This window comes from Rhineura floridana, chromosome 11, assembly GCF_030035675.1.
Source record: "Rhineura floridana isolate rRhiFlo1 chromosome 11, rRhiFlo1.hap2, whole genome shotgun sequence".
Taxonomy (NCBI): domain Eukaryota; kingdom Metazoa; phylum Chordata; class Lepidosauria; order Squamata; family Rhineuridae; genus Rhineura; species Rhineura floridana.
Genome location: NC_084490.1, coordinates 45,365,839 through 45,389,767, shown reverse-complemented (window position 1 = coordinate 45,389,767; position 23,929 = coordinate 45,365,839). Strand labels below are relative to the sequence as shown.

The window sequence follows — 23,929 nt, the reverse complement described above, 5'->3', positions numbered from 1 at the left end:
GCAAAAATAAGTGGCAGAGGTAAAGTAGGACTGTCATCCCTGGGTGCTGCAGGAACAGCAGCCAACACCTGCCACAATCTGACCTTTCTGAGCTAAGATCCAGAAACTTCTCTGCAGCTGGCTGTATTCTGGAGGGATGCTAAAGATGGCTTGGTTTTGACAGGATTCCAAATATCTTGAGAGGTTGGGCACAGAACCATGCAGACGTCCCACCTGTGGGGGGGGGACGGGACAAAACACTCAGGTTCAGACACCCAGCAGAGCACCTTTCCAATCACCCCCTCTCCCCATCCTGTTACTTACAATGGCTCTGACTCAGAAAAGCGTTGGGTTCTCCGTAACAGCAAAATGCCATCCCCTCTTCCTAAGCTAGGCTCACCCTCTCTCTCACCCTACATCACAGCTGACACCACCAGTCCCCAGCTGGCTCACCCTGCCTATGGTGTCGTCCTTTGCAAAACTCTGAGTGCACCAGATCCGGGTGGATCTCTTCCCCTTCCTGGGTCTCTCTGTGCTGGCTGAACTCTGTAAAATCAAGAAAAAGTTAGGGAGGAAAGGCAACTTTCTAATGTTTTGTGGAAAAATGGAGTATGGTCACAATGTATTGGTGCAACTAAGTAAGAACCTAAGTAAGAATATATATTCTTAGGGACGGTGTAAGTTATTCAAGTAAATGTATATATTCTGTTTAGATTAACAGTATCGTCAGAATGTATTTGCCATTCTTATAATCTGTTTTAATTTATTGTATAGAATATTATATTATTATCCTTTGGCCACAGCTCAGTGGTACAGCATCTGCCTTGCATGCAGAAGGTCCCAGGTTCAATCCCCGGCATCTCCAGGTAAGGCTGGGAATGTCCCCTGCCTGAAATCCTGGAGAGCCACTGCCAGTCAGTGTAGACAATACTGAGCTAGATGGACCAATGGTCTGACTCAATATAAAGCAGTGTCCTATGTTCCTATATTATTTTTGATTATATTTTGACCAATATTGCATTTTGATTGATGACAAGTCTCTTTTTGGGGGAATATGCTTTAATTTTGCAATTAAAAAATTCAAAATGAAGAAGGGGTCTTCTATCCCAGGTACCCTCAAATGCTTATTCTGAGTCAGAACACAGAGCACTGTACATCCTCAGGAATTCCCTGAATTGGCAGTTATAGGAGTGGGTGCATAACCATGCAAATCAGTTCTAAGCACATGGACGGGAGGTTATTACATTAATGAAGCAGCATGAACGCAACCGTGAAGCCAGTGGCAACAAGGATGCTCAGGTTAAGTAAAAGATTAGGATTCTCTAGGCAGACGGGATGTTGCTGTTGCCATCACCACTGTACGTACCTGACTATTGGAGATGAGCGGAGCTGACGGAATGCGGTGGAGAGAGTCCAAGCTCTGCAGCATAAGGTTGAGTTCTTGTAGCTTTCCCTGACATTCTGAGAGTTCTGAGGAAGAGGAAGCCAAACATGTGTGTGAGCGGGTGACATTTTGTGCCTGAAAGGAGCTTGCATGGGCAATGTCAGCAGCTTTAATGTGGCAGAAACAGGCCAGGATCTCAGGGGGCAGGACTTCCTGTCTGTTAAGTACGACTTGTAAGCATGACTAGTAGCCACTGATCGCTTTCATCTTCCATGAATTTTTCTAATCCCTTTTGAAAGCCATCCAGGTTGGTGGTCATCACTACACATTGTGGGAGCAAATGCCATAGTTTAATTATGTGCTGGTCTGTCCTGAATCTTCCACCAATGAGCTTCATTGTGTGACCCCAGGTTCTAAGACTATGAGAAAGGAAGAAATCTTCTCTCTATCAATTTTCTTCATATCATGAATAATTTTATACACCTCTATCATGTCCTCTCTTACTTGCCTTAACTAAAATGTCCCAAACACTGTAGCCTTTCCTCATAGGGGAGCTGCTCCAGCCCCTTGAACATTTTGGTGGCTCTTTTTCTGCACTTTTTCCCAGTTCTACAATATTATTTTTGAGTTGCAATGACCAAAACTACAATATGCACAATCTCTTGTCACCCACATACAGCCCCTTCACTCCTCCCCTTTCCAGAAGCAGGGAAACAAACCAAGGAACCATAGTAAACCATAGCTTCCCATTACATGCAAACCAAGAAACTATGGTTAATGGCTTCCAAGCAAACCAAGATTCAGAAACCAGCTTAATACCACAGCTTCTTATCCTGGCTTGTTTGGAAGCCATTAACCAGTTTCCTGGATTGTAAGCAACTGGAAATTTGGTTAGCTTGTTCCTCCATTTGCACAAAAGGAGAGTGAAGGCAGGTGCATGGAGATTGTACATATCCTGGCTTATTATTAAACTAGGAATAGTCCAAATGTGCCCATTCTGTGTCATGCTCAACAAGGCCCGAGACAGGTGTGCACATAATGACTGTCATGACTTTGTGATCAGATTCCCCTGCATCAGGGGACAAGATTGAGGACTGAGTCAGGTGAATTGCACACAAGGCCAGCCCCAGAACCACATCCTTAAGATGAATACATGGAACCAGCACCCCTCTACTCGAAGGATGTCACATTGCTATCCTTGGACCCCCCTCACAGAAGTCCCAGTACAACCAGAGTCTTCCATGCTCCATTGAAGTAAAAGACTTGGCCCCTTTAAATGAAGAGGCATCTTTCAGTAAAGGCAGAGCTTACACTTAAGACAGAACTGCTGTTCCTATATAAAGCTCAGTCTAAGACTGATGCATAAGCACTGCTAGAGCTCTGCTTTCTTTAGCAATCAGTTTGTGCCTTGGATGAGGTCAGTACTTGCATCCTAACAATGACAGGTACAGAACCAAGGAAGAGGCTCTAATCAGAAGCTCCCTTGTACTTAACTCTAAAGACTGGCTCATGGTGATTACAGGTTCCCCTGCCCTACTCTGATCTTCTGACCCTCCGCAGCCAGGGGAGAGCCTTCATACTGGAAAGGTGAAGATTGCCCCGCTGACTGATAAAAAGTAGAGAGGGAATAATGGAGTAGGAAAGAGTTAACCAGTAGGAGCAGGCACAGACACCATGGCCACATCCGCACAATACATTTAAAGCACTAAAGCAATATGATACCACTTTAAACAGTCAAGGCTTCCCCCAAAGAAACCTGGGAATTCTAGTTTGTTATGGGTGCTGCAAATGGTTAAGAAGCTATAGTTCCCAGGATTGTTTAGGGAAGTGGTATTACAGTGCTTTAAATGCACAGTGCAGATGTGGCCCATGAAATGATGGTGGTCCAGGAAGAGTGCTGGCTAGTAAGGAGCCTCAGAAGAGAGGAGAGGGAGCTGGGATTCACAGGTGTCATTCTAGGCAAGCAGTAAGAAGATCCCATCTTACCTGCCGAGCACCTCTCCAGGCCTTTGCTGTCACTCAGCCAGGAATTCACCTTGTCTCGGGGACTAGCCAGCGAAGACAAGGCAGGGGCGCTCTCTGACATCAGGATGCGGTGCCGCGAGCTGCAGGCCTGCAAGAACAAGCCAAGGGAGGGGAGGAACAACAGAAACTAGGAGCAAAGGATTCTGATAGCTCAGTCCATTTCACTCTGTTTTTGCCTCTTATTCACCCAGAAGCGCTCCCTGGGACTCTGGCACAAGGGTGAATGGTTACATAACAGAGGCAAAGGCAGTTTGGGTCTCGAAAGCCACTTTTCTCTAAAAATCCACTAGATGAAACTAGATGGGCACCATTAGCAAACAATACCTTACCCTTCTACTTACACAGTGCCACATAAACTTAGAACCTGCATTTCTGTAGGAGGACAAGTATCCTTATACCAGGGGTAGGGAATCAATGGCCTTCACGATGTTGCTGGACTCCATCTCTCATCAGCCTCAACCAGTAGGGTCAACAGTCAGATATGATGGAAGTTGTAGTCCAGCAACATCTAGTACAGGTTCCATTATGCTTGCAGCCAACACAACTTAGCAGGCGAACATCGCAAATGTATATGCTGGATGTATTAATCACATCCACCAAAACCACTAAGATTGCTTTGGCTCATGTTTAATAAAGTAACTCTTTGCTGCAAAAACTGTAAAAGGATCCTTTCAGACTGGCTTTTTTGTGGATTTATTCTGCAACATGTCATTGATGAATAGAATGTTCACGGTGGATTTATCCTGGAGTGTCTGCACATCATTCTACTGTATTAGTTATCCTGCAATGCTTCCTGAATGACACTGTGTTATTGCCGTCTGGAGGAGCACTCCTGCACGACAGTGCAACAAAAGTGGGACCCTCCCCCCTCTTGGAACATTCATGGTGTGAGAAGTTACAGGATCTCAGCAAGAAGCTGTGCTTTCAGTGTAATGAGCCCAAGCCTTTGGAACTCTTTTATGTACACCGCCCAGAGAGCCTTCGGGCTTAGGGCAGTATATAAATTAAATTAAATAAATTAATTAATTAAATTAAATAAACTCCCTCCCAACTGAGATTAGAGAGGCACCCTCCTTGTTGAACTTGAGGTGCAGAACTAAAACTTCCTTGTTCCAGCAGGCATTTTAAGGCAACATTTGGTTTTACGATTATTTTATTGTTCTTTCCTTTTTACATACACTGCTTAGAAATGCAAATGATTAAGCAGTATCTAAATGTAATAAATAATAAAGTTGCAGGACATGCACTGATTGAAAATGAAGCAGTATATCATCCCTGAAACTGCTGCAGGCACAAACAGTATGGAAAGTGGGATTGCATATAAACTCCCCGCAGTGGTGGCTGGTGGCTCCAGGTCAGTGGGGCAGTGGAATGCTCCGGGTTCTGGCCTGAACTTTCAAGGAACTGTCCGAGGTACTGAACCTAAATTGGTGGTGGTGGTCAGCACATAGGACAGCTCCTTGAAAGTTCAGACTAAAACCTGGAGCGGATCCTACTGCCCCACTGACATGGAGCCGCCACTGCCTCCCCAACACCATAAGGAGCACTAATGACCATAAATGCACAACTAAAAAAAGATGCCTAGAGGGGCCCCCAAGTCTCCCTTTCCTGCATATGACTAGGTGATGAGAACCAAGGAGGGACTCTAGAGTACACCTATTGGCCCATTTGCTCTGCTGTCATCCCATACACATGCGCACAAGGGGCCACTGATACAGCCAAGATGTCACATACCATCCACCTTGCACAGCACAAGGAGGTTCTTTTCCCCCTTCCCCCACAACTCACCTGTGTGGGATGGGAGGCTCTCCCGCCATGACTACTTGTCAGGTACTGTCTTTGGGAAGACTCCAGTTTCTCTGCTTGGTGGTGTGAGCACAGCTTGGCCACCCAATTATTGAAGAGTTCCTGGGATTTAATCTAGAAGGAATGAGGTGGACATCAAAACTTTAGTAGCACAGTTTGGGTGCAGAGGAATTAAGATTCCCATCCAAGTAGAGATATGCATTGATGTTTGAAATTGGAAAACATTGGAGGCCTGCCTAGAAGAGCTGGTAGGTATTGAATACAATCAATCCTCAGTACAAATCTTGGGGATTAATTTATTTCATGATAGCAATTTGCATAGATGGGCTATCAACACAAGTGTAGCCATCAGATTCTGAGGATCTCAGTTTTCATTATTGAGAAGAAGAGAGAGCATGGTGCTAGTCCTCCTGGCTGCAGATTAAAGCTTTTTTTGAAGGCAAAGGCACAGGGAATCCTCAAAGTGGATTAGGACTTCATTGGCATTGTCCCAGACCACCGAGTCCACAAAACTATCTGGCTCATGGTCGAAGCAGGGAAAACTGAAAGACAAGTGAGAGCTCCAAGCTTGTAGCAAATATATCGCATGAAGCCACTGATATATATGGGATTCAGCTTTCCACGTGTTTCAGGAACTGCCAGGAAGACATGCACTGAAAGCTAAATCCTGTGAAGAGCAATGGCTGCACACAGTTGGTCTGTCATGGCTTGGGAGACACTGATATAGCCTTTCCCTACACTCCACATGCCCCTACAAGCCTCCCAGGAATGGGCCCCAATGACCATGGGTTAGCTGGGAGGTGACCCTAAGCCCTACATTAGATGTGAGTTAGTTTGGATTTCAACCCAGATCAAAAACCAGTTGAGCCACACAAATAAGACAAGCCTTGCCCTGAACCAGAGAACTGTAAGCCGTTACATTCATGTGGAGACCCAGCACACAAGTCTTCACCCTGACTGCAACACAGGGATCCCTACCAAGCAACACACATGATTATTATTAGTTGCACATTAATGAGCCGCAAACCATTGTCTCATTGCCCAGTAAATGTCTGTGTATGCAGAACACCATGGCTATTTTCTGCTTCCACTGCTGGAGACGATATGCCTCGGATGCCAGTTGCTGGGAATCCCAAGTGGGGAGAGAGGGCTGTTGCACTCAAGTCCTGGCTTTGGATGTCATTTGCCAGATCAGGACTTTCAGCGTCTCCATCCTCATGCTAGCTCTCCCATTTCCCAGACTGGAAATCCATCACTAACCTACCCAAGGCTAGTTGATCAGTTGGCATTTGAACTCAGGTCTGCAATGATTTTTCCTATTCACTCTTCCATTCTTTCCTTTTTCATGTTACATTCCAATTTCCAATGCCATCTGCCTCATGCCATCCCGTACCCCACCCCAACAACCAGGACGGCACCCATTACCTTGAGATGATAAATGTTCTCTTCTGTGTCCAGGTCTACACGCTGGGCCTTCTTGTTGACTGACATGACTGACAAACGGACATCAACGGAGCCGTGAAGTTTCCCCTTCAGCACCTGAGAGGTAGGGAGGGAGCCACAGCATGGAGTCACCCTGGGGAACTGAATACTGACCCTCCCTTTGAGCTCTGTCCTACTAAAGGAGTGCTTCTTATTGATCTCAGTTGTTCCCCTATGATCATTTCAGTTCTTGGATTCTTGTGAGTGCTTTTACACCAAAATCCAGATATCCCAGACTCCCCATCCTGTACTCACATCTTGGCGTGTCGTGGCATATTTCAAGATTCCATCTTCCAAAACAAAATAGCGCTTTGAGACAGAGAGAGAAAAGGAAGAAGTCACAAGTAATCAATAATAAATGGCTTGTCTGAATTAATTAAAAATGTCCCAGCTCTGGTTTTCCTTTAACAAACAGGGTGTTGGGCTGGATGCCCTAAAAGTCCACCACCCTCACCCCAAATTTATGATTCTATGACCTGATGCCATCTCCTCTGAGATCCTGAAAAGGCTGGTTGGCCAAACCTCAGAGCTGTTTGCCATCATGACCACTGGCAGAATCCCAAAACGTGAGAGAAAAGTTTCTAAAGAGTATTAAAGGTAAAGGGGTGAGAATATAATCCCAGAGATTATAAATCATTATTACTGTTGTTGTCATCATAGTGCCATGCACATTGGAATACAGCTGCGATTCCTAAAGTGGTGCCCATGAGTACCATGACACGCTCAGACACACCCCTTGGCATTCACCAAGGTGCAAGCCTCCCCGAGCTGATGGTGCATCTGATGGTGTGCTGGTTTCCCTCTAGCGCTGGAAGCTGTGAGGAATCAACTCTGGCCTTGACCTGACTGGATCTACATTCTAAAGCCCTGAGACAGATGACAGTTTAAAAGAGGGGTGGGGAACCTCTCTCAGCCCAAGGGCCACATTCTCTTCTGAGCAACCTTCCGAGGGCCACATGCCAGTGGTAAGCAGTGTCAGAGGCAAAAGTGGGTGGAATAGTGGATGCAATTTTTTACAATTTCTAGACTAGTTTCTACAAACATTCACACATTCCTCCCTGTTCAGAGAAGCAAGAGGCATTCTCTGAGTTCAAGGATACATCTCAGGCAGGCAAAAACACTCAGGGAGGGTGAAAAGCAGGGCCAGGAGGGGATGTGACTGGGAGGGGGGCGAGCTGAGGCCAGATAGAGGGGCTTGGAGGACCCCATTGGGCCACTGGGCCTGAGGTTTCCCACTCCTCGTTTAGTATCACAGGAAGCCATAGCTGTGCAGAAATGAGCAAAACAGCCACCCACCAGCAGCAATTATTGATACCTCCTAAATCTCTCACCTTATGCCAGCCCTTCAGAGGCCATTTTCGCTTCTTTAGCAGGTAGCCCTCCTGCCTCTCTGGCTCCTGAATGACTCCGCTTTGGATCCGTAGCTCATCCACCACCTCCCAGCTTTCAGAGCCCTAGAAAAAAAGCAGAAATGTTAGAAAGAAGAATAGGTGCATTCTCCCAAGGAAAAACTTTGGGTGAAGCGTTGCATTGTAGCCCAAAGGCTCAATTAAAAGACATACCTACTGGCTAATGGCTCAACTGAAAAGTGTTTTATGCCACACCGTCTGATTTGAAAGCCCCTCCCAACAAACTAAGGGATGTATGAAGATTGGTCATGTGGTTCCTCCAACGGCGGGCAACCTGGAATGTTGCTGGACTCCAATTTCCATGAGCCCCAGCCACATGGCCAACAGTCAGGGATGATGGGAGTTGGAGTTCAACAATATCTGAAGGGCCACAGGCTGCCCACTCTCACTCAGTGGAGAGATATCTCACCTGCCGAGCAACGCTGTGTTTGGAAGACACGGTGCTGTTGCAGCGGGAGGGGGGTGGTGCCCTTTTAGGAGAAGATGGATCTTTCTCATGGCTACCCATTCCTGTGGAGGCTGTCTCTTTTACCAATGTTCCCTCTGGGTGTCAAGAAAGTCTCAGAGATACACCTGTTGGTCAGAACCTTGCCTTCCTCTCCTGGGCATCACATTCAGAAGGCTGGCTGGGAAGAGAGAGAGAGAAAAGAAGCAGACTGGTTGACTAACAGCCCAACACCTTCATTCAAGTATAGCGCAAAGAAAGCCAAAGAGAATCTGGGTTTTCCGCAGAGGAATGCTTTTAAAAAGTGTGGGAGAACCTTCAAAACAATCATGTTATTAAAATAAAAGGAAGAGAATGAATAATTACATTTCTAAACAGCTAGTCTTTATTTCGTTTTGGAAATGAAAGATGAATTTGGTTCAGTTCGGTATTTCTATTCTCTAATTATTTTCAATGATGGAACAGTGGCTGATTATTTTCAATACAAGGAGCTGGTCAGTTCATCTGTATTTGCGTGTATCTAAACAGTATTAGGAGCATCCTGGCACTGCTACTGCCCTCTTAAAAGGCATTACCTCTATTTGTGCCTTCGCTTCCAGGTTCCACCCAGTACAGCCACATGGTCCCCCAGATTCCTAGAAGGTTGAGAATGATATGTAAGATTTTATTTATTTATTTATGCCTTAATGCAAGGCTGGTGAGAGAAAATCTTATGCTGGCTCTCAAATAGAGCCAGGTAAATAGTACACACATCCCAAAATCTGACAGACTGCTTCTTGCAAGCTGATCTCCGAATCCTATCCTCCTCCCCATCCCTATCCCTAAAGAACAACCCTAATTCTACAAACAGAACAAAGCATTGCCACCCAAGTAAACTTATGAAGATCTTCCTCATCTGCAATGTTTGATCTGACTGCAAAATATGGACTTTTGCATTCCCTCTCATCCAGCTGCAGGATTTAGCAAACAAACCCTCTAGAGCAGCCTTTCCCAACCAGTGTGCCTCCAGATGTTATTGGACCACAATTCCCATCTTTCCTGACCATTGGCAATGTTGGCTGAGGCTGATGGGAGTTGTGGTCCAATAACATCTGGAGGCACACTGGTTGAGAAAGGCTGCTCTAGACCAAGGTCACAGCCACACCATACATTTAAAGCACATGGTTTCCCCCCAAGAATCCTGGGAACTGTAGTTTACCCCTCAGAGCTACAATGCGGGGGCCACATAACACACCATACATTTAAGGCACATTTGAAGTTTACGACTTCTCCCAAAAAATCCTGCAAACTGTAGTTTGTTAGGTGTGTTGGGAATGGTAGCTCTGTGAAGGGTGAACTACGGTTCCCAGGATTCTTGGGGGGAAGCCATGCACTTTAAAAGCATGGTGTGAATGTGACCCAGGACACACACAGGAGAGGACAAAGACAGAGGAAAAATATAAGATTTTGAGAGAGAGAGAGAGAGAGATCATAAGGCCATAACTATGTGACTCATTTCCCTACCCCGCCAGTAAGTGGATGACTGGATGGTACCCCTCTTCCAAAGGCCTGGCTCCTGCAACCCAATCTTTGCAACTTGCCCTCTTCTTAGCAATCTCACCTACTTGTTCCACAACACTTTTCCAGTTGCTGCAGGAGCAGCAGCTGCTACTGCTAAAGATAAACTGCTCTGCTACACCTACTTTCCATCTATCCTCCTTTGGCAAACAAGTTCTCAGTTTGCAGCCTGCTCCTATACATGTTTAACAAGGTGCAAGCCCCAATGAATTCAACAGGAGCTACTTCAGAGAAAACGTGCTCAAGTTTGCAGACTAAAGTGTCTCATTCCCTCTCTGTTTCTTGTTGAAAGCTGAAGCAGTGAGACGAAAGGGGAGAAGCATGACCTTGATTTAGGCATCTCAAAGCATAAGCTGGGCTGCCTGAAGGAGGTGAGGGCAACTGTTAGAGGAAGAATTGGCTGCATTCACACTTAACAATAAACCACAGTTTAGCATGGCAAGTACAAGCCAAGGTGAGTCTTGGGCTCACACAATCCCCTGCATCCCCTTTTCCAGCATGGCCAAGAGGAAATCAGAAGCTTTGGCTCCTGTTTTTGACTAGCACAGTTTTTAGCATTATGTCTGAAATCAGCAACACTACAGTTAGTCTCAACTATGGTTTACTAAAACAAGCCAACGTCAAATCTTGTATTATGAATCTGGCTTGCTTCAATAAACCATAGATATAATTAGCCACAGTTTAGGGTTCAGGTGCAAAACTAAAAGGAAGTTAATCAAAAACAGAAGCAAAAGTGTTTGATCTTTTCACAGGCATGCCAGAGACAAAGGGAGGGAGAAGTACACAAACTTGCAACTCATCTAGATCACTTCCCACAAGGATGAGCTAATAAATTTGGTTTATTCAATGAATTTTAGTGTGATGTCTGAATGCAGCTGACTGCTACTGGACCTTTTCTCAATCCAGTTAACCCAGTGAATGGGGAACTCAGATGATCCTGGACTACAACTCCCACAATGCTCAACCATTGGCTATGATGACTGAGACTGATAGGATTTGTAGTCCATCAACATCTGGAAGGCCACAGGTTCCCCATCCCTGGTTTACATGTCCCTAACACACCTTAACCACATTTCTTTACTCAATGTGCAAAGATGTCTGCCCCAAAATGTGCATGTCCACAGACGTCATTGCACTGTGTTGGGCACCATTTCCAGGACCTCTTAAAATACAGATAAGGCCGTTTCCTACCCTGTTCAGAAGTTAGCAGCCTAAGTTCAAAGAGATATTCAGAGAGCAGAAACAGAATTCCTGAGAATCTCTTATTTTAATGTGGTTGCTTTTAATTTCCGTTTCCAGCCTTCCAGGTTGCGGACAAATATCAGAAAGCATACAGGAAGCAGTTTGATACCAGGGAATCTTAGAAGCACCTTTGTGTCTGAGCTAGCCAATGAAATACATGTGTTGTGTTTACAGTGGGTTGACTTTTGCATAGCAGATTTGTGCCTAAAAATCTGATTTTGCACACCCATTGTGTTTGCTGGAATGGGATGAGTTGCAAGGGGAAAGTGACATTGCTAAGGAGTCACTTCAGCACCATACATGACAGTTAGCACAGTGGCTAAGAGGTTGAGCTGTGGACCAGGAAACCCCGAGTTACCATTGCCATGAATTTGATTCATTAAGTGGCCTTAGGAAAGCTCCCATCAGTCTCCCCACCTCATACTACCTAGTTTAACCAGTACTGACTTACATTTGATTATTTTTGGATATGTTTAGATTTCTTTCAAAAAGTGTATTTTGCTGATTCAGTGTTTGCCCTTCTGGGCTTCTTTGGGAGGATGGGCAGGATAGAAATTCAACAAACAAATAAATAAAATGCAGTGTTAGGGAACAGGTTTTTTGTTTTTACCTGCTCCCCCCACAAAGTTATCCTCCCTTGTGGCCACTGTAATATTCTTCTTCTACCCCATCTCTGCTCACATGCATGCACACACACTGTTGCCACTCATTTCTCATTCTCCTTCTGTTACTATACCGTGCCTTGCCCAAAACCTATAAATTTAGCAACTACCAAAAAAACACAAAAAACCCACCACTCTGGGCAACAATCTGGATCTGAACAAACTGAGCAAAGTTGATGCAAACGAAGCCCGTTTGCAAACATGTTGTATTGATTTACATAATTGGGTTTGCATGAAGAAAATAGTCTCTCTTAGCACAAAATCTGAGGTTTCCTCGGTACAAAATAGAGCAGCTACTGACACATGGACTGAAGAGAACTAAAGGTGACCCGAGTTTGCATAAAATTTGCATATGCTAATATGTACACATAGGTGCAAATGTAGAAATAACTGATGTAATTTAAATCAAAATACAATCCATCCCACCTTAGTGAGGAAAACTGACAAGGTGTCCCGTGTGCCTGCTGTCCAGGGACAGGGAACCCTTTTCAGCATGAGAGCCACATTCCCTCATGGATCACCTTCTAGGGGCCACATGCCTGTGGTAGGTGGGCCCAGAGACAAAAGTAAGCGGAGGAATGGATTCAACTCTTTCCATTGAAGAGTGGGCTACATTCCAGCCAGGGAAAAGTCAGAGGCTTTCTGTGCACCTCCCTCCTGTCTCTCAATCCTCCATTTAGGTAACCGAACAGCACATTCATAGTTCATGAGCACATTCCAGTCAGGCCAAAGCACTCTGAGGAGAGTGCAGGGCTAGTGAGGGGCATGGTTAGGGAAAGGAGACATGGCCTGGGCAGAATCCTAAGGGCCAGATGGAGAGGCCTAGTGGGCTGTATTTGACTCCCCCCCCAAGCCTGAGGTTCTCCACCCCTATGTTCACCCCTGATGGACATCTTGAAGATCCTGTTCTCTCTTCTTATACCACACACAGCCCTCCAAACAGAGGACTTCTGCCACTAGAGGACTGTCCTCTGTAAAACAGGGTGCATGGCATCACAACGAGGAAGCAACCAGGAACTACCCTATGGTGCAGCAAATTCGCCCGGGAGAGTGAATTTGTAGCTTGGAAGCCCTGACATGGTCTCCTCCACATTATCATTTGTGTTTCCTTTTCCCTCGCAATCCAGTCCTCACCAGTCCGTCTCAATCCACCACAGTTCTCTTGTGCACGCCCGGCTGAAATGAATGGGAAGCCATCAAGAGCACAGGAGTGGCTCTTCTGCAACCCCCACTCATTTCAACTTGCTCATCTCTGGCTTGCACAAGGGACCCTCCCAATGGGATTATCCCCCTGCTTTTCTTAGATTCATACATACAATGCACACGCACACGTGCGGGGTGTGTGTGTATTTGAGTGTGACTTGGGTTTTTAGAATCTGCACGCAACAACCGCCAGAGCCATGTAAAGAGAATGAAGGACCTGCGTTGGGAAAGCCCTATTCAGAGGACAGCACTTAATATTCAGCAGCTTCTCATTACAAATAGATGTATAAAAAACAGTTGCAACAGGATGTAACAAGTTGACATGTTCCTAAAACATAGAACATAAAGACTACCTTGTAAGACCAGGGCAAAGGCTATTTATTTATTTGCTTAATCCATTCATATCCCACCTTTCCTCCAAGGAGCTGGAGGTAGAATACATGGTTCTGCCTGCCTCCATTCCCCCCCCCCAACATCCTTGTGTTGTAGGGTTAGGCTGAGAGATAGTGGTTGGCCTTAGTCCTTGGGCTAAGTGAGGATCTGAACCCAGGTCTCCTTGGTCCTAGTCCAACACTCTAAGCACTACACCATACTGCTAGAAGTGCATGTATTGCATGATACCCTGTTGTTTGCTCATATAATCAGATGCATCCTGCCTGTTGACTCTGAAGTTTTGTTTTTGTTTTTTAATTTTTTAATTTTTATTTATTTTTATTTATTTAATTTAATTTATATACCGCCCTAAGCCCAAGGGCTCTCTGGGCGGTGTACATAAAATAAAGCAATCAGGAATATATAAATACAATAAAACAATAGAATCAAACCAACAAAGGTAAACAAAAATAATCAAACAGTAGCAAAATACAACAATACATATAATAATACGCATTAAAATGCCTGGGAATATAAAAAGGTTTTCACGTGGCGCCGAAAAGATAGCAGCGTCGGCGCCAGGCGCACCTCATCAGAGACACCATTCCATAGTTCGGGAGCCACAACCGAAAAGGCCCTATTTCTAGTCACCACCCTCCGAGCTTCTCGATGGGATGGTACTCGGAGGAGGGCCTTAGATGTTGAGCGCAGTGTACGGGTAGTTTCATATTGGGAGAGGCGCTCCACCAGGTATTGCGGTCCCATGCCGTGTAAGGCTTTATAGGTCAAAACCAGCACTTTGAATTTAGCCCGGAAACAAATAGGAAGCCAGTGCAGATGAGCCAGAACGGGTGTAATATGAGCGGACCTTCTTGTCCGCGTCAACAATCTGGCCGCGGCATTCTGGACTAACTGTAGTTTCCGAACTGTCTTCAAGGGCAGCCCAACGTAGAGCGCATTGCAGTAGTCCAATCTAGAAGTTACCAGAGCATGAACGACTGAGGCGAGGTCGTCACTGTCCAGATAGGGACGTAGCTGGGCTACCAATCGGAGATGGTAGAAAGCATTCCCTGCCACTGAGGCTACCTGAGCCTCAAGAGACAAGGAAGAGTCGATAAGAACTCCCAAGCTACGAACCTGTTCTTTCAAGGGGAGTGTAACCCCGTCCAGAACAGGGTGAACATCCACCATCTGGGCAGAGAAGGCACTCACTAACAGCGTCTCGGTCTTGTCTGGATTAAGCTTCAGTCTGTTAGCTCCCATCCAATCCATTATCGCGGTCAGGCAACGGTTTAGTACGTTAACAGCCTCACCTGAGGAAGATGAAAAGGAGAAATAGAGTTGCGTGTCATCAGCGTACTGGTGACAACGCACTCCAAAACTCCTGATGACTGCACCCAGCGGCTTCATATAGATGTTGAAAAGCATGGGGGACAGTACCGATCCCTGTGGGACTCCACAATGGAGAGTCCAGGGTATCGAGCAGTGTTCCCCAAGCACTACTTTCTGTTGACGACCCACCAAGTAGGAGCGGAGCCACTGCCAAGCATTACCCCCAACTCCCAACTCCGTGAGCCTTCCCAGAAGGATACCATGGTCGATGGTATCAAAAGCAGCTGAGAGATCAAGGAGAATCAACAGGGTCACACTCCCCCTGTCCCTCTCCCGACAAAGGTCATCATACAGGGCGACCAAGGCTGTTTTGGTACCAAACCCAGGCCTAAAACCGGATTGAAACGGATCAAGATAATCAGTGTCATCCAAGAGCCCCTGGAGCTGGTCGGCCACCACCCGCTCCAGAACCTTGCCCAGGAACGGAACATTCGCCACAGGTCTATAGTTGTTCAAGTTATCTGGGTCCAAGGAGGGTTTCTTCAGGAGTGGTCTTGGGTGTTAAATTTGGCCTTTTAAATCTTTTAACAGTGTTGCATTTGTAATGGTTTTTTACTGTTTTTATTATGTTGTTCTCATTTTTTATTTGCTGTACACTGCCTCAGTGGTTTCTAGAAAGATGGCATAAAAATTATACAGCCACAAGAGTGGCTGTATACTATAGTCAGCATGGATTTTTCACATTCTGCAATGTTAAATTGAAAATAACCCCCACATGCCATTCTGATGCTTCCCACAAGCTCATTTCGAAACAAAACCTTACAAAACTTATAGTCCTGAACACAGAAAGCCTTGCTTAACAACCCTGTCAATTTTCATGGCAATACACAAAACAGTCAGAGAGAATTGGGAGTTCAAAGTGTAAAAAGGGAGAGGGGAAAAACAGACCTCTTTTGGACTTTTTTCTGTCAGAGTTCTCATAATTTGTTGAAAGTAATTAAAAAACAGCCATGTTCACAGAGTACCTGTAATCCTATTACTGACCTTGTCCCATACGTTGACCTTCACCTTCTGCAGTTTAAAAGTTTAAAAAATGCCTAGCTGATTTTTAATTAATTTAAGAAATTTAGCATTGAACTCAATAATAAGTCTGAGCATGCTCACTAAGAACCAACTGTCAGTGTTCTAAAAGCCAGACTCACAGCTGCTGGGCTTGCCTAATCAGGAGGCTACACCCACACCAGACCGTCATTTCACTTTAGATACTCATGGCTCCCCCAAAGAAGTTTGTGAAGGGTACTGAGAGGAGATTTCTATTCCCCTGACAGAGCTCCAGTGGCCAGAATGGTTTAAGCCACTCCGACTGAAGCTCTGCGAGGAGAACAGGGCATTTCCTAGCAACTCTCTGCACACTTCACTAACTACACTTCCCAGGATTCTTTGGGAGAAGCCATGACTTTCTAAAGTGAAATAAAGGTCTTGTGTGGATGTGGCCAGGGACAACTTTTGTTTAAATTTGGGTGGGAGGCTACATGTGCCTGTTGTAGAATAAAAAGGTGGGGGAAACCCTGAAAACGAATGATACTGTTTAAAATGTTTTCCTTTTGGAAAGAAAAGGGGCTTCCCCTCTGCCTAGTGCCCACCCATCCAATCTCCTCCTCTCCCCTTCCTAACCCTCCCCCAGGTCAGTTTCACCTATCATAAGCATGATTGCACAGGAGTAAATCCCACTGAACTCAAAAAGCATGCAAATGATCAAACCTGCCCTCCCCTCCTCTTCCCTCATTCACCCCTGTGTTTCCCTCCCCATCCCCTTCCAGTGCCCTCCTTCCCCCTCCCCCTCCCCATGGTCAGTTTTACCTATCCTAAGCATGATTGCATGGGAGTAAATCTCATTGAATTCAATAAGCATACAAATGATCAAATCTGTCCTGTCCTCCTCCTCCCTCCCATCACCTCCCTTTTGCCCCTTCCCTCCCCCTCCCTTCACCCTCCCCTCCCCTCCCCTCCCCCTCCAATCCCTTCCTTCCCCCTCCCCCTCCTTCTGCTCCCCTCTCCTCCCTTCCTCCTTCCTTCTACTCTCCCCTCCCCCTCCCCCATGGTCAGTTTTACCTATCGTAGCCATGATTGCATGGGAGTAAATCCCACTGAACTCAATAAGCATGCAAATGATCAGATATGACTTTCCCCTCCTACTCCTCTCCCTTCCTCCTCTCCTCCCCTCTTTCTTCTTCCTCCTCCCCTGCAGGCCTCCCTCTCCATGGTCAGTTTTACCTATCCTAAGCATAACTGAAATGGAAATGGACTGCCTTCAAGTTGATCCCGACTTATGGCGACCCTATGAATAGGGTTTTCATGGTAAGCGGTATTCAGAGGGGGTTTACCATTGACTCCCTCTGAGGCTAGTCCTCCCCAGCTGGCTAGCCACAGCTACACAAGCCAGCCCCTTCCTTGTCCGCAACTGCCAGCTGGGGGCAACTGGGCTCCTTGGGACTATGCAGCTTGCCCACGGCTGCACAGGTGGCAGGGCACGTAACCCCTGAGCCACTCACTGTGGGGTGATCTTTAGCTGGCCCTTGACACCCAGGAGACACGAGTGGGGATTTGAACTCACAGACTCTGGACTCCCAGCCAGGCTCTTCTCCCCACTGTGTTACGGGAGTAAATCCGACTGAACTCAATAAACATGCAAATGATCAAACCTGCCCTCCTCCTCCCCCTCCTGCCTGCTCCTATCCCCCTCCTCCCCTTTTCATTCCCTGTGGTCAGTTTCACCTATCTCAAGCATGATTGCAGGGGAGTAAATCCCAGTGACCTCAATAACCATGCAAATGATCAATCCATTCTCAGCAAACTTGCACAGGATCCCATTTCTTACCTCCTGGATTAAAAAGCAGAGAAATTCACTAATAGGTAAAAAAAGCCTTGCGGTTTAAGAACATACCTATAGCCAACAGATATTTCTATCAAACTTTAAAAAGCAGGGAAATTGGGCAGCTAAAGTGAATGCACCAGGGGAGCAGGACACCTGACCTCCTCTCTGAGATATTGGACTGCCCTACAAATTTGTAAAAATGCAAACACAATTTGGGTTGGTCTTTCACAGTCCAATCCACTTCCTGTGTAGCTTGGAAGAATTTGGTAACATGTGCCTCTGAGCATATGGTGAGTGGTGGCAACGCGATCAGCCCAAAGAACAGAAACAAGACATGTGCTGTGTTGATCTTGTTTTAGCAGGGAGGAAGCAACAATATTAAAACAGTTGATATACAGATAGTCACTTTAAATATGTTTGATTTACTTTGTAATTTTAGTGAAGTTTCCTATATTAAATCATTTTCTTTTGTTTCAGTTTCTGTGAATATGTGAAGTACAGCAACACTTTGCAACACTAGGTAAAATATATTCTAGCAAAATTCTAGGTCTATTGTAATCAGTCTGATTTTACATCAAACTGCAGTTTCAATTTCAACTGTTAATGCACCCAAAACAGAAATAGAGCATAACCTCCAGTTTGAAACACAAAAGGCTGTCTTTGCCATCACATGACACTGACAAATAAAAAGGCTTTGAAATTAATAAAAATACATTTGACACAGATTTCTAGGATGAATAATGAGAGAAATATGATTTTCTAGGTTAGATTCTCTGTAGAAACAGTAGTAACACAGGAAAGATGCAAAGTAAGAAGAACACTAACAAACATACAAAAATGTAATTCTCCATCTTTGGAGATGGCAGATGTTGCCACCACTCACCATATGCTCAGAGACACACGTTACCAAATTCTTCCAAGCTACACAGGAAGTGGATTGGACTGTGAAAGACCAACCCAAATTGTGTTTGCATTGTTACAAATCTGTAGGGCAGTACAATATCTCTGAGAGGAAGTCAGGTCTCCTGCTCCCCTGGTGCATTCACTATAGCTGCTCAATTTACCTGCTTTTTAACATTTGATAGAAATATCTGTTGGCTATAGGTACATTCTTAAACCGTAAGGTTTTTTGCCTATTAGTGAATAATAGTGAAAATAAATACAGCTACCAGCATTAGGTAGATCTGTCTTCCAGTAACAGGTATGGTTCTGTAGAAGAGGGCAGCTGTGTCAATCATGAGGAGCACTTTAGGTATTTAGATAGCCCATTCAGACCACATTCCAGAGCTTTAGCAAGCAGGTGACACCAAAGTGAAACTAAGGCAGGAACTGAAAGAGTCAAGATATTATTTAAGGATAATGGGGCAACAACACCCCTGGCTGTTGCAGCAAGGACATCTACAGCAGTTGCAATAACAATGACTACAATTAGAATCCCATGGGTAACCTTTTACATTTCTCAAATGCCAATGTGCATGTGGCTTAACTAAAATGCATATGAGCTTTTGCCAGGTTCCAAAGTAAGCCTGCAGTCCTAACCCCACTTACCTGTAAGTAAGCTTCATTCAATTCAATAGAATTCAATTTAGTGGCTAAGATTGCACTATAAAACAGTGGCAGAGGTGGCAATGGAGGAAACACAACAGAGGTTGTACTCAGCTAAGTCCTACTCAGAGTAGATCCACTGAAATTAAGGAATCTAAGTTAGAATTTCCTGGGTCTACTCTGAACAGGACTAGCACTGAATACCACCCCAAGGTTACTTTTGTTTTCAGAGCCTCAGCTATTACTCAGATTAGTTTCCTTTGCCAGACATTGAGGTGGAACACCCCATTTAACCCCAAAACATCCCATTTTGCCCCTGGAGCTATAAACAGGAACCAGAAGTCCAGTGATTACCAGCCCCTGGTTTCTGACTGTATGCCAGAAAAATGGCCAATAACATTTTAGTTGTAGAGCAGTGATTCCCAAACTTTTTTCCCCACGGACCACTTGAAATTGTTGATTGTCTTGGTGGACAACTTAATGATTTTTTCTGCCTGTTGTAACATGCTGTGCTAGATGTTGTATGATTTTTAATTGTATTCTACTTGGGTTTTTTTTAGTTCTAATATAGTATTTTGTTGTATTACAATTTGCATTCCATAGAACTCAAACTGTAATACACTAAATTCAATACAAGAAATAAAAGTAGTAATAAAAATACAATTAAAAATCAACATGGATATTTAATGCAGACATGCCATGGGCCACCTGAATGAAGCTCAGGGACCACAGTTTGGGAACCTCTGTTGTAGAGACAAAAGCATAGTTCTCAAGCCTTGGGAAGTTAATAGAATTGCTGTACTTGGTGACTGGCAAGGCTCAATTTAGAATCATAGCACATTCAGTTCTGAGCACCACTGCTCAAGAAAGACATTGACAATATTGGAAAGGAGTCAAAAGAGAGCTACAAGCAAGAAAAGGGGCTTAAATTGCAAACTGTATGAAGAAAGGCTGAAGGAACTGGGCGTACTTAGCTTACAGAAGAGTTCACTGAAAAGGAATGATGTTTGTGTGTGCGCGCGCGACCATGCATAAAGATGACTGATACACTGATGGTTTGCAAATCTTTTTAAAGAACTGTGAAAGAGAAGGGAGGGAATATCAACAACAGGCAAGGGTGTTTTTAGGGGGTGGCCCAGAGGCCTGAACCCTGGATTATTCATGCCGGCCCCCCAAATCTCCTATCCCTTCCCATTTTTAAATTGCAGTTTTTCCAGGCAACTGTGTGTGCTACAAAGTGCAGGGACACTGAGACCCAAGTCATGCACCATTTTCATTTGCCCATTTTAGTTTTAATATTTACATAAGTTCTTGCCAACAAATTGCAAGGTGGGACAGAGGGCTAGATCCATATAAAGTGTACTGGGCCTAGAAAATCTGTTGACACCCCACAGCTCAGAGTAAGCCCTGACAGACAAAGCTTGATATTTCTGCTTTTGAAAGTTGGCTTAAATTTGCATCTGTACATATAGATTAGCATATGTAAAAGACTTCCAATCATCGCGGTATCCATGCCATTGGATCAAAGTCTTTTTCTGTCAAGATCGTGTGTTGATCGTCGTGTGCCGATCTCCCCACATAAAACAAACAGGCGTCTTCCAACCAAATTATCTTGGAAGACAATCTTACTCGGCCACGAGTGATCGCCAACCATGCAAATTTTATGCACGTTTGTGTGAGAGGCCTGTGGCCCAGACTTTTTAAAGTACCAAGCAATGCCTCTGACAACAGGACAAAAGGCAATGGGCTTAAAGTGCAAGGAAGCAAATTAAGTTTAAACATCACTCCTTCCAATAGCAAACACAGGTGGTGAGTGCTGCCAGAGTTGCAGTCAGAAGCAAGGCCAGTCAGAAGCAAGAGCGGGGTACTATCAGCATTCCAAGATTTTGAAAAAGTACCATTAAAAAAACAATCAAATGTGTCTAAGACAACCACAACCCAAATAGCCCAATGAGGGCTGAGCATGCTCAGTAGCCACAGGATTGTAGAATGGCAATTGGAAAACAAAAAACAGAATAGGGAGGGGAGTGCGAAGAGTGGAATGTCCTGACGGAATAGTTAGCTAGAATCCCGAACAGAAGCACTCCTGATTGGGGAGGGGGGGAAACACAGTGACATTTTGTTGTAACATCTACCTGTTGGGTTTATTTATTTATTAAAAATATTTGTATAACCCTATTTCACTCAAAACATCAAAGAAGTTTACAACATGTTAAAAACAGCCACCACCATAGAATAAAAACTTTTAAAATACAATAAGTTATCAAACTGCAAAGATCAGTTCAGTAAAAGAATAAAGGCCCAAGGAGTTTCCTTGCAAAGATTGGACAGTCATTGATCCTGGAATATTTGAATACTTTTCCTAAGGGCAGCGAAAAATAAAATCTGATTCACTAGTGCATGTTCATCACTTGATGACTGCAATGTCAAGTGATGACTTGTGCGTATGTGTGTGAATGCACCATCACAGATCTTACTCCACAGACAACTTCCAGATCTTCCGATGACAACCCAAATGCAACACTGTTCCATAGAGATAATTCATACATTTAGGTTCAGGAAACCAAAAGCAGGTTTACACAAGCACACACATCGCTTGATTTCTCAGCACTTCATTGGTGACACTGAATGAGTGGTAGTTAATGGTGCGAATGGACTGCAGTATGAATCAGTGTGTCAGAGGCAATATGAAAAATCTGTCTGTAACAGTAGATTTGGGATGGCTGGTTCAAGCATGCAAGTCATTGCTGGATGTTGTAGTCATCAAGTGATGAACATGCACGTGTGAACCCAGCCCAAAACATACAATAATCAACATACATATACATGTGCAAACCAACCATCCAGCAACGGATAAACTGGGTAAGATTGCAGTTCTGAACTTATTTTTCCCTTTTGCACCTTGCTCTTTCACTAAGCTGGTAGTTCTGCACCTAACCTCTCCCTCCCTTTCTCCTCCACATTCTTCTCTATGCTCTGGAATAACCCATTATCTATATTCGCTAAGGAGCACAATTCACCTGACCCTCCCATCTCTCTTTGCTCCCAGTTGACAGTCTCTCAACCTGCAGATGCCCATTTTGTGCAAAAGGGCAAGAGTTCCCTAGTCAACCCAACCCCTAAGTCCAAGCTCTCCTATATATTTGCAAATGGAGCAAAATCTTTCCAATGACAAACTCTCCCTCTCTCTGCCAAAGATCGACATTCCCCAACCTTTGGATTTTTTATGGAGGCATATTAGATAAAGCTGGGGGGGGGGAAGGGAGTAGAAAACGAGGAAGACCAAACAAGAGAGGGATTGATTCCATGAAGGAAGCCACAGACCTGAATTTACAAGATCTGAACAGGGTGGTTCATGACAGATGCTATTGGAGGTCACTGATTCATAGGGTCGCCATAAGTCGTAACTGACTTGAAGGCACATAACAACAAATTAGAGGTCAACACTCACCATCCCAGAACTCAAAATTCCCCTTTCTCCTCCCCCCTCCATATCTTTGAATGGGGACAAACTTTCCCCATGGGCCAATCTGTTGCCAATCCCTTAAACCCCAGATCCCTATCTGCTTTTGTCATGGGCTAGATGCCCCCATCCAGAACCATCTCATCCCACAATCTCCAGATCTATGCATTCCATTGGCTCTATTCCTATCAACCTACTTCTGCACAACGCTTCATTTCCTTCTACATTTCCCCATCAACATCTTTGCTTTTGGGACGAAATTTCTTTTAACACTTTACCGCAGATCAACACACACACACCATAGCTTTGAGAATTGGGAGGGGGCGAAATCCTCCCCCTACTCTTGTCCTTTTCTGCCTGGTTGCAACATTTGCCCCACTAAAAATAGAAAGAAAACGCAGGCTCGCCTTACTCTCCCCATCTGCCAAGTCCATGGGGCAAAGTCCTAAACAACCCTCCCTTTCTGGGACGAGATGCACGCCCTCCCAAACACCCACGCCATGGCAAGAGTGACATTGGAAGGGGAGGGAGGAGAGAACAATTCCTTTCTTGATTTTCCCCCTTACCTGGGTGCAGAGGCGATACTTGCTTTCTCCCCCCTTTGGACACTCTGTTTTGCGATTCCTGCAGCAACGCCTGTTGTTGCTGCTGCAAACCGGAATCAGGAAGCAGCTGCCAAGCTAAGCCGAAAGCAGCCAGTTCGTGCCTTTCCCTCTCGCTGGTGCGCTTTAGTTAATCCACCTTTTGCAGCTCTCCTGCGCTGGGCTCGCATCTGCCGCCCTGCCTCTTGGAGGACTGGTTCAAGCCGTTTCTTCCGTGTGCAGGGCGCACCTCGATGGCAGAAGTTGGCTTTTTGATATCGTCCAAATAGAACCGGGGTTCCGCCCGGTATCTGTTTGCAGTATCAGGGCGGAGCCTAGTTAAATTAAGTTAAATTAACAGTAAGTTCAAGGGCTGCTACAATAAACAAATGAGGGCTGCAAGAAATGCAGGGCATCCTCAGGTCTAGGAGTGCTCGTTCATAGTGCCAGTCAATCATGCCCTCCTCCGGGATACTCAATTTATCATCCACCCTTTCCTTTTGTGTTCTTTCCCACCCGCCACCCCCAACTGTACTAAGCATGCTCAGCCCCTATTGAGCTGCTGTG

The 23,929-nt window shown here is 45.0% G+C and overlaps 1 protein-coding gene across 5 annotated transcripts in view; it reads right to left on the bottom strand.

Annotated features, from left to right (window-relative positions):
- OSBPL7 (oxysterol binding protein like 7) overlaps window positions 1–23,619 on the bottom strand; it is a 50,895-nt gene extending 27,276 nt beyond the window's left edge. Inside the window, exons 1-11 of one of the 5 annotated variants that reach the window (XM_061591294.1) lie at window positions 23,348–23,619; window positions 9,106–9,165; window positions 8,495–8,711; window positions 8,008–8,130; window positions 6,932–6,985; window positions 6,620–6,733; window positions 5,177–5,308; window positions 3,350–3,476; window positions 1,346–1,449; window positions 433–525; window positions 84–213 (exon numbers count right to left, since the gene is read on the bottom strand). In XM_061591294.1, coding sequence (XP_061447278.1) covers window positions 84–213; window positions 433–525; window positions 1,346–1,449; window positions 3,350–3,476; window positions 5,177–5,308; window positions 6,620–6,733; window positions 6,932–6,985; window positions 8,008–8,130; window positions 8,495–8,593 — 976 coding nt within the window. In that variant the 5' untranslated portion in view covers window positions 8,594–8,711; window positions 9,106–9,165; window positions 23,348–23,619. Of the gene's footprint in view, window positions 1–83; window positions 214–432; window positions 526–1,345; window positions 1,450–3,349; window positions 3,477–5,176; window positions 5,309–6,619; window positions 6,734–6,931; window positions 6,986–8,007; window positions 8,131–8,494; window positions 8,712–9,105; window positions 9,166–23,080; window positions 23,187–23,347 lie in introns of those variants that run through there. The other 4 variants (XM_061591296.1, XM_061591295.1, XM_061591297.1 and 1 more) reach the window with 4 other exon arrangements.
- Window positions 23,620–23,929: the final 310 nt, after the last annotated feature.